This window comes from Amphiura filiformis, unplaced genomic scaffold (genome assembly GCF_039555335.1).
Source record: "Amphiura filiformis unplaced genomic scaffold, Afil_fr2py scaffold_74, whole genome shotgun sequence".
In the NCBI taxonomy this organism is placed as follows: Eukaryota; Metazoa; Echinodermata; class Ophiuroidea; order Amphilepidida; family Amphiuridae; genus Amphiura; species Amphiura filiformis.
The window spans coordinates 252,341-271,151 of record NW_027305538.1 but is presented as its reverse complement, the minus strand read 5'-3'; the positions used below and the strand labels follow the sequence as shown (position 1 = coordinate 271,151).

General features: G+C 35.7%; 2 protein-coding genes across 2 annotated transcripts in view; one reads left to right on the top strand and one right to left on the bottom strand.

Annotated features, from left to right (window-relative positions):
- LOC140144714 (cytoplasmic tRNA 2-thiolation protein 1-like) overlaps window positions 1-4,376 on the top strand; it is a 153,172-nt gene extending 148,796 nt beyond the window's left edge. The window contains exons 12-13 of the mRNA XM_072166524.1: window positions 2,234-2,270; window positions 2,796-4,376. Of these exons, the coding sequence (XP_072022625.1) occupies window positions 2,234-2,270; window positions 2,796-2,939 (181 nt within the window). The 3' untranslated portion in view covers window positions 2,940-4,376. The remainder of the gene's footprint in view (window positions 1-2,233; window positions 2,271-2,795) is intronic.
- A 5,704-nt stretch (window positions 4,377-10,080) lies between these two features.
- Window positions 10,081-18,811, bottom strand: part of LOC140144710 (uncharacterized) — a 48,746-nt gene continuing 40,015 nt past the window's right edge. The window contains exons 8-11 of the mRNA XM_072166521.1: window positions 14,169-14,286; window positions 12,493-12,696; window positions 11,617-11,703; window positions 10,081-10,882 (exon numbers count right to left, since the gene is read on the bottom strand). Coding sequence (XP_072022622.1) covers window positions 10,740-10,882; window positions 11,617-11,703; window positions 12,493-12,696; window positions 14,169-14,286 — 552 coding nt within the window. The 3' untranslated portion in view covers window positions 10,081-10,739. The remainder of the gene's footprint in view (window positions 10,883-11,616; window positions 11,704-12,492; window positions 12,697-14,168; window positions 14,287-18,811) is intronic.

The window sequence follows — 18,811 nt, the reverse complement described above, 5'->3', positions numbered from 1 at the left end:
ATATTCACAAAAAACACAAACATGGACATGTCCCATCATAATTGGACGTCTTATTGGGATATTCCAGTTGAAATCCATACACCCCTATGGAACACATGACCTTAATTTTCTACACAAGGAGTGAGAACTTCAAATGGGGTTACCTGATGACTCCATTTGAAATTTACACCCCTGTGGGTGATAAAGATCATGTATTCCATAGGGGGTGTATGGATTTCAACTGCAATAGTCCATCTATTTAAGGTTGGTCTGAACCATGGAATTATGGAAAACGTGTTAGCCTTTTAACTCCTAAATTGTTGATCTAAAGTGTATAAAAGTATACATAATTCAAATGGAAATTACCTTACGAATCCAGTGGTGATGTCAGATTGATTTATAAAACCTAAATTTTGGAGAAAATCATCAAAAACCGTGATTTTGACCAAAAATTTGCGTACACCATAACTACCGTATTCGTCCGAGTATAGTCCCATGCTCGAGTATAATCCCACCCCCATTTTTCAAAAATTTCAGAATTGTAAAAAAAAAAAAAAATTTTTTTTTTTTTTTTAAGTTGATTTTTTTTCGGTTTTGGAGTGTCCCTGGACCTAGACCTAGATGCTAGGATCATTCATGGTTGACCTAAAAAAAAAAAAAAAAAAAAAAAAAAATTAAGATATTTTGTATTTTTTTTATGAAAATTGATACTTTGTTTTCATGTCATACTCTATTAATGATTTCAAAATGCATTGAATTTGAATACATTTTGAAATCATTAATAGAGTATGACATGAAAACTAAAAGTATCAATTTTCATATTAAAATACAAAATATCTTGAATTTTTTGTTTTTTTTTTTTTTGTTGAAATTGAGTATAATCCCACCCCACTTGTGAAAAATGTTCACATAAAAAACGGGTGGGACTATACTCGGACCAATACGGTAATTATTTTTTCAGTAAACATTTTTTCTTATTGATTTTCAAAAACTAGGTATGAAAATCTAGGATCCGTTTTTTATTTTTTTAAATTTTGACCATCTTTTAGAAATATTTGATAAAAATGGTTGAAATTTGACAGTTTCAGCCTAATTTAGGCAATACTGGTGTATATTTTTGTTTTTGGACGGAAATTTGAAAAAATGAAAAAACGGCTCCTAGAGGAAAAGGAGCTGTACACGATAAGACCAAAATCTTACCTTTATTTTCTATAATGAATCTGTTAGCTTGCACGAAAAATTGAAAACATGCACGAAAATGAACACGTTTTAAATCGCCGTTTTGTATCAAAAGTGGCAGTAGACAGCAATCAAGCAACCCTTGTTTTCAAATGCGATAATCTTGATTCCTGTAATTCGCGCAGCTCGTAGTCGTAATTAAGATACAACTTCCGCGCACGTTTTACGAAAATCCAAGCAATATTTTCCATAAAAAAGAGGAATAATTGTTCATCAAGCTGTATGAATTTCCCGGCCGGCCATGTCTTCGGTCAGAGAAGTTGTTTTTAAGTCTCACGCGAGATACAGGGGAGGTTGAATCGCACACGTGTTATTAGTAGCACACAGGGAAATGCGGTCAGGCTTGATGCGTTTTTGCGTTGGGCGTAAGGCAAACATACACGCCCGTTTAGCAACAAGATTGGCAAGATTTCCCGCCATTGACCATGTGGACGATTTCAGATGGAAAAGGGTGAAATACCATATTTAAAAATGATAGAAATTTGGTAAAAAAATTAAAAACCTAAAATTTTTCAGTTCAAACTTAAAGTACACAGACTAATGAATATAGAATTCAAGAAAAGTGGAATTCTGCATTTTTAAAACATGCCTTGGTTCAGACCAACCTTAAATTAATATTGATTGTGCATTGAAGCTGGTTATAAGACAACAGGCATTTTGTGTTGAGTAGGTTTAGTGGCATGTATAAATGAGTGCCAAGCATTGGAAATTAATGAGACAGGTCTAGGTTCCTATTTATCTTGTATCCACTTTGTAAAATTTAAGATTGAAATGGGTCAGCGGCAAAAAGACTTATCTCCATTAGCTGTGGTGTGTAAAATTGTGAAATGTATGAGTTGGCTTGTTGGGGAATACACTGTGCATTGAGTTGATAAGCATATCCCCAGCAATCATACACAGCAGGTAATGGAGATATGTCTTTCTGCCGCTGTATCAGAAATTTCTGATTTGTACACATATTGTATCTCTAGTTTTATTCTAGTGAAAAGCTTATTTCTTTGTCATTTTTTTGCAGATTGGCCATTGGTAAACCACATAAAGCAATGCAAAGAGTAAGTATATCATTCATACAAAGTATTTCACTATAGCCATAAAATCATGATATTTGTATTTTGACTCAAACCATACAGTTAATGACAAAGATCTCAGGCAGTTCCGTAATGCCTGGATGTTTGTATACAATGCCCTGTGCTTAATGGGAGAAGAGTGTCTTAATACTAAATTCATTGCCACGTGTGAGTATGGTTGCCGATTCATGTTCATCTTCAAAGGTTTTTTCTCCAGGTGCTCAGGTTTTCCTCCTGCTTCTAAAATTGTAGCTCTTCCCATATCCCTGTCCCGTCATATTTGGTTGGCATTCCTTTAATTTAGTAGCCTCTGAGCATTATTGAGCTTAGCCTTTTGGCCGAATGTTATAAATAAAATTTCACCTGTGTTAAGTAAATCTTTTAACAATATGTACAATACAATATGAAATCCTTATAAATTATAAGTTCTAGCCACACTAAAACATTAACATTAGCAAATTGTCAGATTCAAAATGAGCTAATCAATAAATATCTCTTTCATAATTACAGCTAGCAGCACTTGGCACAGTTAGTCCAGGTAATTCATCAGCAACAGCAAGTTCATCAGCAGCCACAGCTGATAGCTCTTCAGATTCATCATCAACAGCAAAGACTGGAACTTCTGATATACCGGAACAAAAAGTGGACTTTTGATATTGTATTTTTTAGGCTACAAAATGAACAAACATTATGGGAATGTTTACTTTTTGTATATTTAGGATGGAGAACATAGGGTCTAATCACTCACTGCATGTTATATTCAAAGTGTGGCAGTATCAAATGATCTGGATATTATCTGACTGCTACAGCCCATGTGTGTACATTCTAACATTTACCCAAAATGAGTTAAGAAGATTCTGTTTTCAATAGATTGTTGCATCTTCAACAAGGGATAATATAACACGCAACCAAAATGGGCTATGTTGGATATTGGAAATCTGTCTCACACAATGGTTGGAGGGATGAAGCATTTCTTCAGAAAATATTGTGACTTCCTGCCCCAGATAAGATTTAACTGGTAAATTGAAGACTATAAGAGGAAGAAGTCACTGAAATACTAGGCTATCATATGTTTAAATAGAAGCTGTGAATCAAAACATTACTCTTTGCTGAAAAAGTTCAGTTAGCAGTGGTGTAGCTTACAACACGATCACAGCGTGTTCATTTAGTGTAGTGTTTACAATTTTCCTGTCACATGACCTGAGCAAATGTCAAAATGACAGTCCCCAATATCAGTTTACATGCTGCTATTACTCTTTTTGTTTGAAAGTGGTGGTGTTAACCCTTTGTATCATTTTCATTATTGCCTACATGTACATGTTTAAAAACATAAATCTTTGTGACCTTGGAAATTATGAAAAGGTTGGAAAATTTTATTCCTTGAACTTTTATAAACAGTTTCTTCCACTGAGACATGGACATTTGGAAAAGTGTATGAGCAACTTTCATGGGAGCTGGGATCAATTTCCCAAAGAATTACAATGCATCATAATTTTAATCACAACATAACTTGTTCATAGGATTTATATTACAATGGGTTTGAAGGTACAATGGTTGAAGGATTTATGACGTGTTGTAACTGTTAGTGAAATTGGGCTATTCCAGTTGAAATACAAATGCCCCCTATGGAAGACATGACCTTAATCTCTCACACAGGGGGTGTGGATTTCAAATGGAGTCACTCATTTGGGTAACCCCATTTGAAATTCACACTCCCTGTGTGTGTGGGAGATTAAGGCTATTTCTTTCACAGATGGTGTATGAATTTCATTTGGAATAGCCCATTTCTTGAACTGATTTCTTTCAATCCTGAACGTAAGGACAAAAAAAAAAAGTTTGTTTGTCCATAGAGGCTTATGAAACAGTTGGGTCGGTAGGTCGGATTTTTTTTTTTTTACAGATATTGCACTTGAAACTGACAATTTGAAGACTGGTAAATAAGTCAAAACACACAGCACTTTACTGGTTTAACTCTTGAGATGGTTCTGCATGTTATACTGTTCATTTTATTTACATTTTCTTTCTTTAAATTTATACTAACCACTGTTTTACTAGCACATTCAACGCAAAAAAGACACGGTCGGTCGGACGTGGACAAACAAACAATTTTTTTTGGCCTAATGTATACTATAAGGAAATAAAGCAGTGACACTAGCAAGATTGATAAAAAAAGTCTCTAGATATTTTATTTTCATAAACTCTCTATTGTGCAAAATAAACATATACATATATTGGATCATATAGACATCCTAAATTATATAATAATAATGGTTAAAAATTATTGCTGTTATTATATAATAATTATACATTAGTAAAGTAAAATGTAGAAAAATAAATATAATCACATTATATACTGCACACAAAAAGTATCGGAACACTAAAAAAAAAGCAGTATCTTAATGACACTCGACTGAAATTACCAAATACAGTAATCAATAGATGGATAATTTTGTTCTGCCTATTTGGATATCTCATTTGGCACAATGCGACTTTATTTCCCCAAATCATACCAAGAGAGCATTTCAAAAGGGACAAATTTGGGCAATTTCATCCTTCAGGGTGATTTCTATACTGACTTGTTTAACAGGCTCATTACAGTGTGACAGATCAACACTCGCTCGCCGTGCTCATAATTACTGTGTTTGGAGAGACAAGTCGCGTAAATTTTGTCACTTTTGAAATGCTCTCTTTTTAATTCAAATTGGTATTAACCTGGGGAAATAAAGTCGCATCATGCCAAATGAGGTATCAAAATAAACAGAACAAAATTCTCCATCTATTGACTACTTCATTTGGCAAATTAGGTTTAGTGTCTTTAAGATATTACTTTTGTTTTAAGTGTTCAGATATTTTTTGTGCGCAGTATATAAAACCAATTCAACAACTCTTCCTATACCTTTGTACAGGAGCCAAGCGTTGTTAATCCGTGATGAATCCACACTTCCAGTAGCGTATACGCGAACGCAAGGTTAAGCGTACGCGTTACGTGTGAGCGCGTAAAATTTGTCATGCCTGGAACTTATGCGTAAACACTTTCTTAATATGTTATTAAAGTAAGCTAAACATTACCGCTTTATTCTTATTCTTTATTTATTGCTAATGTCAACAGAGAAATCATTGATCTTCTTGCAAGGTTGAGTGGCAATGACGAACGGATATTCCGAATGAAAGAATCATGTGAATTAGACGATCTTTAGCTTGTTTTCGTTGTTGAAAGGGATTCAATCATGTTTCACCGTTATTCATCATGTTTCACCGTTATGTGTCCGGCGCATCTGGCGCGTCTGTGTGGTTTACTTCGCTCGGGCAGCTAAAGCTGCCCTCGCGAAGTAAACCACTCCGACGCATCGTTGTTAATCGGTGATGAACAACAGTGAAACATGATTGAATCCCTAAATAACATGCTTCTACAGAGCATAAATGTAAGGGTTGATGGGTGATTTGTGGAAATGCAAGGTGATGAAAGGTAATACGCGGTAACTGTGCCAGTAGAAACAATTTGGGTGATGCGGGTAGCCTCGCCGTCAACTGCCTTTTGAGGTGGGCAATAGGTAACACTCCCAAAAGAAACAGTATGGGTGACTGTGGCACACCGACACCGCCTGGCTAATAATTATTTGGTGCAGCAGAGACATTAAAATGAATACACGGGATCGATACACGTGAATTGCTATGCACGATTTTGATATCAGACGAAAATCTTCGGATACTGGGTTAGAAAATGATGAATATCTCCCGTAAATGAATTTTTCTCAAGAAACCAGATGTGGTCTCATACACTTGAAAATATGTGTTGAACAGATATGATGGTCACTAGAATGCGCTTTGAAAATTGGCCGTGCGCTTTGAACTCAAAATCGGACCAAAACTCTAATTTTATATTGCGTTGGTCCTGTATGGACTACAACGTAGTACAGCTGCACTCACTACTAGGCAGTATAAAAGTCGATGACCATTGACCTCAATGGGGTATACAAGCTTATTCACGCACAACCAAGATCGATTACCGGCTATTGTGAGTAGCCTAAGTCATGTCCCTCGACTAATTATTCGTCTCAAAGAGCTTCAAAGGTCTGAACCAAATGGCCAATCGTGGCTGTGGATTCAACCTACCATGGCGATTTCTGCCATGAAGATATAGGGTCGATGACACTGTGTGTGGGTGAGCTGGAAGTCGATAAAACTGATAAGTAGCGAGTGTGGTCATAGACTTCAACATTCCAAGTTTTGAGATATTTTTTTGAAAATATGAAGAGCTATCTCAAGAACCTCTGCATCAATACTAGGCAAGGTTTACTTTAACGCACAAATCACACATTATTTACGTGTTCACACACTTTCTGTACCCTTCAAATGCAAAGTGAACAGTCCAACACGTAAAAAATCTTGAAAACTTACATGTTCGTATATTCAATGATTTGATATAAAAAAAACTTTACCCTTTATGATAATGAACCATGGGATTATAACGGTAGCTAGTGGGGTCACGGGTTAGTAGTAATAAATAGTACTTACTAGCGAACATTTTGGGTCAACAATTCAGTAAAATTGAGACACACATTGATAAAATAAAAAATATACCCTCTGAGCAATGTTTTGTACCCCTTCAGATGAAAAATCCACAATTAAAAGGATAACACCCCTTCAGCAAAATGCTTAAAGAAAACTCAGATACTGAACTTGTTTGTATTAATTTTAATGTATTTTTCATGCCGATTCCAAATATGGCCATGAATGTATAATTTTGAAATATTTTAATTTGTAAAAAAAATTGGAAATTGCTCTCTGCAGTCGACACCCTGTTTGGAGATGGTTAAGCAGGTTGAAAGTGTTTATGTACTTCTAGTAGGGATGCCCACTGTCCATACAGTTTCCACTATAGAACGATTTTTCATTTACTGTGTGCGTGCACTCACACACGTATTGTCTATGGAGAAACTGATCGATATACAAGAAATCCCAGGCCTGTTAAATGGCGTACATACTTGTTTTTGATCCAAATGTAGGCCTATATCAGGGTGTTTCAAGAAATTCCTGATTCCACCGGAAAACATTAACCAAACTTTTTCCTGATTGGTCAGTAAAGACCTCCATGCAGAGATCAACTTTTTTTAATGAAAAATTTAATGAGATGAGAACTGGTTGAAGTGACACCATTCCATGCATCAGGTGTTCAAACGCAATTATTTCCGAATTTGGAGTGAATCAGACAAGCAAACTTACATAGTCATAAAATGTAACTATTTTTGAAGACAAAATGTACAGGATGTTAAGAAATTTAAGAATGTTTAAGCCTACCACGGCCCATCTCAAATCATGCACTTCTCACTACCATGTCCATTTCATATGCTATCCATCATGGCTTCCATGCACACACAGTGTATTGCTCAATGTATTAAAGATAACCTTTGAGTTGGAGCAAATTTCTCAAAATTGGTAGTGATTAATATTACCAAACTTATTATGCCATGATGAAATATAATAATTTTTGAAGATAAAATGTGCTGACCGTAAAAGATTGAACAATGTTTAAGACTACCGCCATTCATTTGAAATAATGCACTTATTGTTCATCTCCTCTATGGAGATATTTTCCATGGCGACCATCTATGATCATGCTTGCGGTTTCACCAAACAAACCATGGGTTTTGATGTCAACAAAATTGATTAAATTTTCAGGATGATCTTATTTTCATGTTGTTATAAGCAAATATATTGTTCCAGATAATGCTAGTTAATAAATACATTAAGAAAAAGTACCTTAAAATTGCACTTTCTGTTAGTAATCCTTTTTGGACTTTAACTTTTTAACATGTTCTAGCAGCCCTATATAAAACCGTAACACTCAAAAGGCCATATCTCTGGAATGAAACGTCCAATATTTAAACGCCCAAATGTTTCTTTCATCAATTCCCAGCCAATAAGTTAGGTCTGAATCAATTTAAAAGTACTTCAATTTTTAGTGGACATGCCTACTTCTAGTCTCCCCACTAAATACACGGTGAGTGAATCATTGCCAACTTTTGCAGAGTAGTGAAATGACCCAGTTGAGGGTTACACTTAATAAAAAATAATGGGGAATAAAAGCATGGTGATGTGAGGTGTCCAGTATAAACTTATTTAAATTTGTTGTTGAGCAGGAAAAACCTCCTATGTGTCATTGGCCCCTGAACATGGTTAATTAGAGCAAAACCTATGTAACCTCTTGGCAGTTTTCTTTTAAACATGTTCAAGGGCCACAGGTACATGGGAGGTTTTTCTTGCCAAATGACGTAATGTGATAAATGTGAAATGTATTCATGCGTGTTCATGCACATAAATGTGTTCATGCATAAAAATTTACATTTACATACTTTATAGTTACAGCTGATCTTTTCTTTTAAATGCATGAATTAAAACATAATGTTATATACATTGGCAAAAGAAAGGCATAAGTGATCTAAAAATTATAAAAAATCTTATAGGAAACACTCAATTTTTGTTAATTTTTCAAAAAATTAATTTATGTACAATTTTGGAATTTATTGCAACATTTTCTGTTAGAAAACTTTTTTAAATTGTGAATTTAAAAGAAAATTTAGAAGTTAAATATGAAGAAGTTATGTTCCTTATGAGTAACTAATGTGACACGATCTGGTTCATGGGGGCCAAAGGCAGCAAATATGAAACTGAGATAACGGTAAAAATATGGAGTAAAAAAACAATAAAATACATAAGAAAATAGACATCAAAAAACTTCATAACTTTAAAACCAAGTATGCTAGACCTTTGGTGTTTTCAGTAAATGATAGCCTATTGTAAGTTTAATGTAATAATTACAGTAACTCAATTTTCAAAAATGCCTCCTTTGGCCCCCATGGACCAGATCATGTCACAAATACAATAAATTATTATTATAGGAAGTTGCCACCGCAGGTGTTAATATGCTGCGCATGTTTAGTTAGGCAACAAGAATATATATATATCTTTTTTTATAACTAGTATTTGCTAGTTTTTTATGATCTCTGAGTGCCAGATTGCCCTTCATTAATCAGCTACAAGGTAACAGTCTTGTCATTTGAAGATGCATTGCTACAGCCTCTGCACTGATGGTTCAGTAAAAGGGTCCAAAATTACAGTGTGTGTGGAAGTTGGATTACTTGCAAGTTGCCTGTGGCTGCTCTGTTGTATACCATTTTTCACCCTGATGTGGCAGTGGCATCGTATTGAAGCATCCGTTTCACTCAGGCATCTATGTGGTGTCTTTAATCGTGTGTGTGTACGCCAGTGCTTTGAGCAAACACTAGTGATTTGAGGCTGTGCCCAATAAAATGCTTGTTGACGTCACTGCAACATCAAGGTGAAAACTGGTATAGTGTTGCATGCATCTGTGGTCCAAGGCCCAAAATGGGCACTTTCCTGCAGGCAATGGAGTTAGGTTAGAAGACTTGTGGCTCTAAAAAGATTCAGTCAATCAGAGCACGTCTCAATCATACACCCCCTATGAAGACATGACCTTAAAGCCTTAATGTACAATCTTTTTTTCAGAATTTACCTTTATTTTTTTCAAACCCGATTTTTGGGCATATTTGTAATACTTACACATGTTCTAACTTAAATCTATGAGCAAACTGTCAAATTCGCCCTATTTGTAGTAAAGCGGGATGATTTTCTGTTGGTCCGACATAAAATCATAATTTTTTAGATTATGATTTTATGTCGGCCACGATCGCATAAACCGTAGTCTCCAAAACTAGTTTAGTTCACGCTCCCTCCACATGTGGAGGGAGCGTAACTAAACTAACAGCAGAGGAGACTAACTCTGAGGTCGCACTCGCTGTCCTAATCCAAATAGTGCGAGATGTTTCGAGTGATAGAGGTGAAGTTTATGATGTTGTTTCTTTGCAAATTCCCAATGTTTTTCGCGTCCAAATGTATTGGGAACTTTCATAATGATTACATATTATCATTTTGGAAGAAAAAAAAGAAAAATCTAAAAATTTAAAAGATCGTACATTAAGGCTTTAATCTCCACACAGGGAGTGGGAATTTCAAATGGGGTTAACTGAATGGGCCACTCCATTTGAAATTTACATCCCTGTGTAGGAGATTAAGGTAATGTTTTTGCAATGGGGTGTCTAGCCTGTACTGTACACATTTTGCACATGGTTCTTCCTATGTTATTGTTTTCTCTGCATGCTTCTAAAATACTACAGTGTGATTTATCTTTAACCAGTGAAGTCTACACTGTAAGGAAGGAATGAGGAAAGGGGGTGTATGGATTTCAGCTGGAATAGCCCAATACAGCTTCAGCTTCCAATCAGAGCACACACTTTTCAGCCAATAATAGAGTACATACTTCTCAACCAATCAGAAGACAGCAGTTAGGCAAGTTTTAACATGATTAAAGTTAGGCAGTTTGTAACATGGTTTTTACTAAGCAGTATGAGTCTTTTCCCACTACAGTCAGACTCTTTATTTTAGAGTTGATGGCACATATAATTTTGTGTGTGGATGTTTACCACATGCTTCTAATACAGTAGCACCAGAGAGTTGTAAAGTCAGAGTATCTCCTTTAGCAGTAAGTTTGGTTTTGTGTTTAACTTTCCTTGGTACCCCTGTGAAGAACAAAAATAAAATATGAATTTGTTTTCACTGGCTTACAGCACTGTTTTGCCTAGAAAATAAACAGTTTTTGGATGTCCCATCAGAGCATCTAATTTGACCAATAAGGTAAAAATTAGTGTTGATTACCTTCTTTAATCTTACATTAATCTTAAAAATGTTACATATGTAGTGCGTGGCACGTACGTTGGGCCGTGCGTTTATACGACGTTGAAAACTGTGTTAAATATTGCTAGTCTCTGTTCCAAACTGGATTGTGCCCATTCGTCACGAAGGAGGACAAGGTAGCTGGAACAAAGACTAATATCTGAGCTTATCTGATCTGGTCGATAGAGGGCATTGTGATTGAAAATTTAATGGTTACCGCAGGTTACCGACTCTCTGCCAAATTCAATACAACATGCTTTTGATTTTGCCTAAAAACCAAGGTTAACATGCTGCTTAAACTTAATTGTATTTATGTGCTCCCCAAATGCTATAGTTGCCCCAAAACAGTATATTTTGGTAGATTAAGGACCACCTCATCCATATATCATGACATTACTTTTAAAATGAGACTTTTTTGTGCTGAAAATTAGGCACCTTGCATGAACTTCGACATGTCATAAAATCAGCTTATTTCCACCTAACATGTGCGTTTAATACAACATAGGTGTCCAAAATGTGAAATCACAATGTCATTTTTTATGGAAATCGCAATATCTCTATTATGTGGAGGATAACTTACATAGCATTTCTCCTTCTGAGCATGTCCAGTCACTGTTCTCTCCTAGCACCATTGCTCCTTTTAACACCACTAGAAACTTGTCAGAATCTGAAATTTGTAGTGTTTGATGTTAACATTCGGCTATTCCATTTGAAATTCACACTACCCCTGTGGAAGATTTTGGAAATATCCTCCACAGGGGGCGTATGAATTTCAAATGGAATGATCACATTAGTAGCTCCAATTGAAACTCACTCTCCCTCAGTAGAAGATTCAGAGGGTATATGAAATTCAAATGGAGCTGCCCAATGCGTTCATTCCATTTAAAATTCATACTCCCCCTGTAAAAAACATTTCCAAAATCTTCAACAGGGGTAGATTTTAAATGGAATAGCCAATTGTGTGTTGTATTGACAAAAGAGAATAATTTTTTTTTTTTTAAGTTATAGAATTTATGTACAAGTGATATAAATCAAATACCGTCTTCAATTTCTGTAATGGTAAAAAGATGGATCATTCTATTTCACTCGCCATACAGGTTTGTGAAACGGACAAAATCGTTCTTTCACCTCATGATTATATTTTAACGTTTACATGGGTAGATGACATTTGTATAATATGAAACATCCACCCCATAGGCTTAGGAGCCGGGGGGCTTGGGGGCACAACCCCCTCAATAATTTTGGTGGGGGCTGGAATACCTTTCAGCCCCCCCCCCCCCCATAATCCTATGTGAAGTTAATTATGATAAAATAGAGGGAAAATGGGTGTTTGTGACCTATATTTTGCAAAATTTTCTGACTCCCGAGGGGAGGAAACCCCCAGGGTGGCCCACCAAAAATTGTTCAAGTTTCAGTCCCCCCCATGTTGAAAATCTTCCTAAGTCAATGCACCCACCTTCAAATGTTTCCTCAGCTTGTTGTACAGTCATCTCCCCTTCTGGAGGAATCCTAAACGCATCTGTGATTTCTTCACCTTCTGTTAATGTTGGCAAGGCTACTCCATGTTTACTAGGGCTCTGTGGTTTCATGTAATCTGATTCCTGTCTGATTTCATTGCGCACAAGCTTGCTGCTCTTTCTTCTTGCTAATGCACTTTTACCTTTGATAGAAATAAAAGTCAAAACTGATAATACTATAACTAATTCTACTTGTAAAATATCATAGACCGTCGGCAGAGTGCAACACTATTGTAGGTGCAGTAGAATGTTATAGCTCCCCCTCATCGTAAATTGTTGTTGTTCTGCATTACTTTCCTGATGGCCTTTAACCAACCTAAGATATCACCTTTACACGTAGTTTAGGTTCTTAATTTGTTACTGATCAAAAATAAGTACATTTATTGAAATATTGCAAACAGCAGCTATTACATTCTACTGCACTTACGATAGTCTTGCACTCTGCCGAACTCAGTAAATTATAAATTGTGTTCCGGGGTAGTAGATGTGTGTACCCATTGGGCTATTCTGGTTGAAATCCATACACCCCCTTTGAAAACATGACATTAATCTCCCACACAGGGGGTGTAGATTTCAAATGGAGTTGTCCATAAAATTGGCAATCCTTGTAACGATATCACAATCCCAGATGATGAATTGCCTTGCAGAGTGATATGAATTGCTCCTGGTTATTTGGAATGATAGATAGGCATACCAGGTCTGAGTGTCCAATTCTTCCTTCTAATACTAAAAGTTAAAACTAAACAGCAAACTTTACAGTTTTTATCATACTTTCCCCACAACACTATAAAGATTTGCCTCATGGCACATATGGGCTCCCTTGACATAATTGTAGGCACAGACTAAAAGTACCCTCTGGTAAAAATCCCACTGCAAATAAGGGCACAATCCCTTAATTTTTGTGGGGATTTTCAGAGGAGGGAGCTCTCTATTTGTAAGCGAAATTTACCCTAAGGCAAAGGAGGCCATGTGTGCTATTAGGCAAATCTTTACAGTAAATTGCATTTATAATTTAAAATGATAAGATTTTCACAAAGTACACTTGGGCGAGGGTTTCACACAAGGCATTGTGCTAAAAATTGTATAACAGGAGGGTGAAAGGTTTCCCGACAAATTTCATCCTGCCAATAATTGCAGTGGAAATTATTTACATCGTGGCCACCATTTTGAATGCAGACTAGCGAGTCATATTTTGCCCCCATGGATAAGTATACATACCGTATTTTGTCAAATAGTCGCCCCCCTCAAATAAACGCCCCCACCACGTTTTTCAACCAAGATGTTTCAAAAATGCCGATATTTCCATGCTATCTTGTGTAGTAAGCTTACCAAGTTGCGCACATGGTCGTTGGTCGATAATAGCGTCAATAATTGGCAAAAATCTGGATCAGAAACCCGGAAGTGAGCCAGAAGTCAGTGTTTCTTGTTCATAGTTCGTCATTTTAGCGTGTGTTTTTAGTTTACCTAATGATTTTAACAGGAATTATTGTTCTAAAATTGACCTTGAATAAACGCCCCCCCCCTCGGGAAAATGTAACGCCCCTGGGGGCGTTTATTTGACGAAATACGGTAGGCATTTTTTTCATTACAACATTTACAACATGAAAATACTCACCCATAATAACTTTGGCATCAGCTCTTTGAGTAATCTCACAATCCATGGCAAGACTGTACACAAGACTAAGAGGGGCTTCAAATAACAGTGGAGTGTCACCTAGTCTCTTCAACAGCACCTAAAATGATAAGGTTATGTGAGAGTTAAAGGAATTATAATCTCAATATCCATGGCAAGACTGTACACAAGGCTTAAAGGATTTGAGAGTATCACCTAGTCTCTTCAACAGCACCTAAAACGATAGGATTATGACAATGAAAGGGATCACTACTATTTGCCATTGCACGGTTCCACAAGGAGAGCCTCAAACTGGCAATAGACATGAAAGGAAAAATGATCTAACTTTACACAATGTTATATGACTGGTTCAATTCCCATTCATGTATACTGGGTAGAGAGAGGCAAGTAAGGTAAAGCGCCTTGCCTAAGAGCACAACACAATGGCACCGCTGGACTCGAATTCGCAATCCACCGATTACAAGGCAGAACCTGTACCGCTGCGCCAACATGCCCTTACATCTTGAGTAGATGGTACTTTTCTTCCTACAGTAGCTTTTCTTCCTAAAGTCTTTTCATTTTAAATATGCTATCATTAGTAGATAGTATAAAGCTATTTTCTCTCTAAAGCATTTTCATTCTAAATATGCTATCTTCAGTAGACTAGATTTCTTTTCTTTTTTAAGCCTTTTTCTCCAAATATGCTGTCTTCAGAAGATAGTACAGTACAAAGTTCTTTTCTTTCCAAATATGCTATCTTGAGTAGATAGCACAAAGCTCTTTTCTTCCTAAAGCCTTTTTTTTCAAATATGCTATCTTCAGAAGATAGTACAAAGCCTTTCCTCAATAATAATGTTATCTTCATTAGATACAACAAATCTCTTTTCTTTCTAAATATGCTATCTTCAGAAGATAGTACAAAGTCATTTCCTTAATAAATATGCTATCTTCAGTAGATAAACAGAACTCTTTCTTTCTAAATATGCTATCTTCAGTAGATAGTACAAAGTCATTTTCTTCCTACAGAATGATAGTACAAAGTCCTTTCCTCAATAAAAATGCTATCTTCAGTAGATAAACAGATCTCTTTTCTTTCTAAATATGCTATCTTCAGTAAATAGTACGAAGTCATTTTCTTCCTACAGAATGATAGTACAAAGTCCTTTCCTTAATAAATATGTTATCTTTTTAAGCCTTTTTCTCCAAATATGCTGTCTTCAGAAGATAGTACAGTACAAAGTTTTTTTCTTTCCAAATATGATATTTCGAGTAGATAGCACAAAGCTCTTTTCTTCCTAAAGCCTTTTTTTTTTTCAAATATGCTGTCTTCAGAAGATAGTACAAAGCCTTTGTTCAATAATAATGTTATCTTCATTAGATACAACAAATCTCTTTTCTTTCTAAATATGCTATCTTCAGAAGATAGTACAAAGTCATTTCCTTAATAAATATGCTATCTTCAGTAGATAAACAGAACTCTTTCTTTCTAAATATGCTATCTTCAGTAGATAGTACAAAGTCATTTTCTTCCTACAGAATGATAGTACAAAGTCCTTTCCTTAATAAAAATGCTATCTTCAGTAGATAAACAGATCTCTTTTCTTTCTAAATATGCTATCTTCAGTAGATAGTACAAAGTCATTTTCTTCCTACAGAATGATAGTACAAAGTCCTTTCCTTAATAAATATGTTATCTTTAGTAGATAAACAGATCTCTTTTCTTTCTAAATATGCTATCTTCAGTAGACGGTATAAAGCTATTTTGTTCCTATCTTCAGTAGGCTAGATAGTATAAAACTTTTTTCTTTTTAAGCATTTTTTCTCCAAATACACAGTCTTCAGAAGATAGCACAAAGCTCTATATTTCCTTACGCCCTTTTTTCAAATATGCTATTTTCAGTAGAGAGTATAAAGTTCTGTTCTTTTTTCTCTCCAAATATGCTGTCTTTAGAAGATAGTACAAAGTCCTTTCCTTTCCAAATATGCTATCTTCAGTAGATAGCACAAAGTTCTTTATTTCCTATAGCCTTTTTTTTTTCAAATTCTTCAGAAGATAGTACAAAGTTCTTTAGTATGCTCTCTTCAGTAGATAGTACAAAGCTTTTTTCTTTCTTTTTTCCAAATATGCTGTCTTTAGAAGATAGTATAAAGTCCTTTCCTTCAAAGTTCTTTTCTTTTCAAATATGCTATCTTCAGTAGATAGCACAAATTTTTTTATTTCCTAAAGCCTTTATTGTTCAAATGCGCTGTCTTTAGAAGATAGTACAAAGTTCTTGAGTATGCTCTCTTCAGAAGATAGTACAAAGCTTGTTTCTTTTTTTCCAAATATGCTGTCTTCAGAAGGTAGCACACAATCCTTACTAAAAATGCTAGTAAAGTCCTTATCTTCAGTAAATAGTACAAAGCCCTTTTCTGTCTAAACATCTTTAGAAGATAGTACAAACTCCTTTTTTTCTAAAGCCTTTTCTTTCCAAATATGCTGTTTTAAAAAGAGAGTACAAATCGGCAATGCACCGCACCGCAAAGCAATTGGGCATAGTATGAATGGACCTTAACTCTGCACTGTGGATGTTACATGAAGGTAATACTCAAAATTGATATCTATAGTATATATCGTAGAGGGTGAGATGGCTGAGTGGTTAAGGCATTGCTGCGGGCTAGGAGAATACGATCAGCAAGGGTTCGAGCCTTGGGCTTGCCTTAGGCGAGAATTCTCTTCCTCTCCCAAAATGTTCCTATAAGGTGGGAAATCCTACAATTGTGTTCAGTTTACAGAATAAAATTGTAGAATTTCTTCTCACCCCCATACACTGCTTAGCACATGCAGATATAGGTAGTGTGTGTGCGATATAGGTAGTGTGTGAACAGGAAGAGTTAAACCCTGTGCACGTTAAGTGTCAGAGCTATTCGAAAAGAGAAGGGGACCATCCCCGGTTCTGATATCTGCAATCAATCCTAGGTTCCAGGATTGTGCATAGGTAAAACTGTGCACGTTAAGCCCATGCGACAATACTCAAATTGAGTTATGCACATATACAGGAAGAAGAAGTTACCATGGCTATCAAAGTGCTGTTATTATCACAAAGCTTCTTCTTTATTTTAAGTTATTAAAAAATACTGTTTTATAATAATGCATTCAGAGTACTTTAACTTATCTGATTCCTTGCAGTATTTACCATAATATGACTATGGCACAATTGATAATGATGTAAAATACTACTTATGTGCTTCAATAACAAAAAGTACCCCTGATCCCTTAGTTTAACATGGCATAGTCTGAACTTTGTAATCTGACCTCTTACTTTTCCCCCACTTCATACAGCACAGCCTTTTGACATGCATGTGTTAAAATTCCCACTGAATTCTGTTCATGTTAGATACAGTAATGGAATACAGCCTGTCACAAAATGATTGACACCTGTCCGTAACATAACAGGTGATTAAAATGTCATTAACTTGTCCAACTAAACCAATGACTGTGCAATGTTGAGAAATACCAAAGTCTTCAGCCGTTTTCCAATCTGTTCCAACATTGATTGATGGAGAGACAGGAAGGGTAAATCATTGTTGTAGATGTTGTGTTTGTTCCCAAATACAAGATACCGTAAAACCTCGTCTACAAGCATATAGAGTGCTTCTGATGAAAGCTAAATTATTCCAGGTGCCATTATGGAATTGGAGCAAATAAATTACAGATCCATGCAAATACAAACAAGTATTATTGTAAGACCAATCAATTGTATTGTGATATATTTACGCTTGTTTCGTATTAATTTAACTTTCATCAAAAACACTATATATGCTTGTAGACGAGGTTTTACGCTATATCATTTCAATGATCACAACAATTTCTTCATGAATTTCTACAAAGTATGGCAAGAAGTGGGGTCTTTGCAAAAATCCTATTTTTGTTATGAGTTGTTGTGAATTGATGCTTGGCGGTACTCAAACAGCTAAAAAATTGATCACATATCAATGCATGAAACAGGTGGAATTTTTAGTTAAAATGTTTTTTTGTTGATAGCTGGTCTAATCTTTCTGAACAGTTGAAAGTTGAAATATCAGGTATAGTATAGTGGGAAATTGTTGTTGAGGCTTTATTCTTGTGCTTTTTGCAGTTCAAATCAGAATTGTTAATTTAAATTCTGACAAAATTATTTTGACCCATGCAATCATGTAGGCTTTTATGTGTACCTGCTTAAAACTGCAAATAAATGAAACTGAAACTGCTCAAAACTGTTAGAATTACATCCAAATTAATACAGCTAAAATATCCTGATATACTGTAAAAAAATTAATGCAGCGTTAGCAGCAAAATAATGAATGTTATCTGCTGGTTTGACTTTGAACCCATGAGAATGGGCTATTCCTGTTGAAATTCACATACCCCCTGGAAGATATGGTCTTAAGCTCCCACACAGGGGGTGTAGATTTCAAATGGAGCCATCCATGCAGGTAACCCCCCATATGAAATTCACACTCCCTGTGCACTGTGCTCCCTGTGTGAAAGATTAAGGTCATGTCTTTCATAGGGGTGTGTGGATTTCAACTGGAATAGCCCAATATGTCGGTTTAGTTCAACAAGGCGTGGCAGTTCATTGTATATATCTATACATCATAGTCAATGTAGCATTTCTCTCTCACTT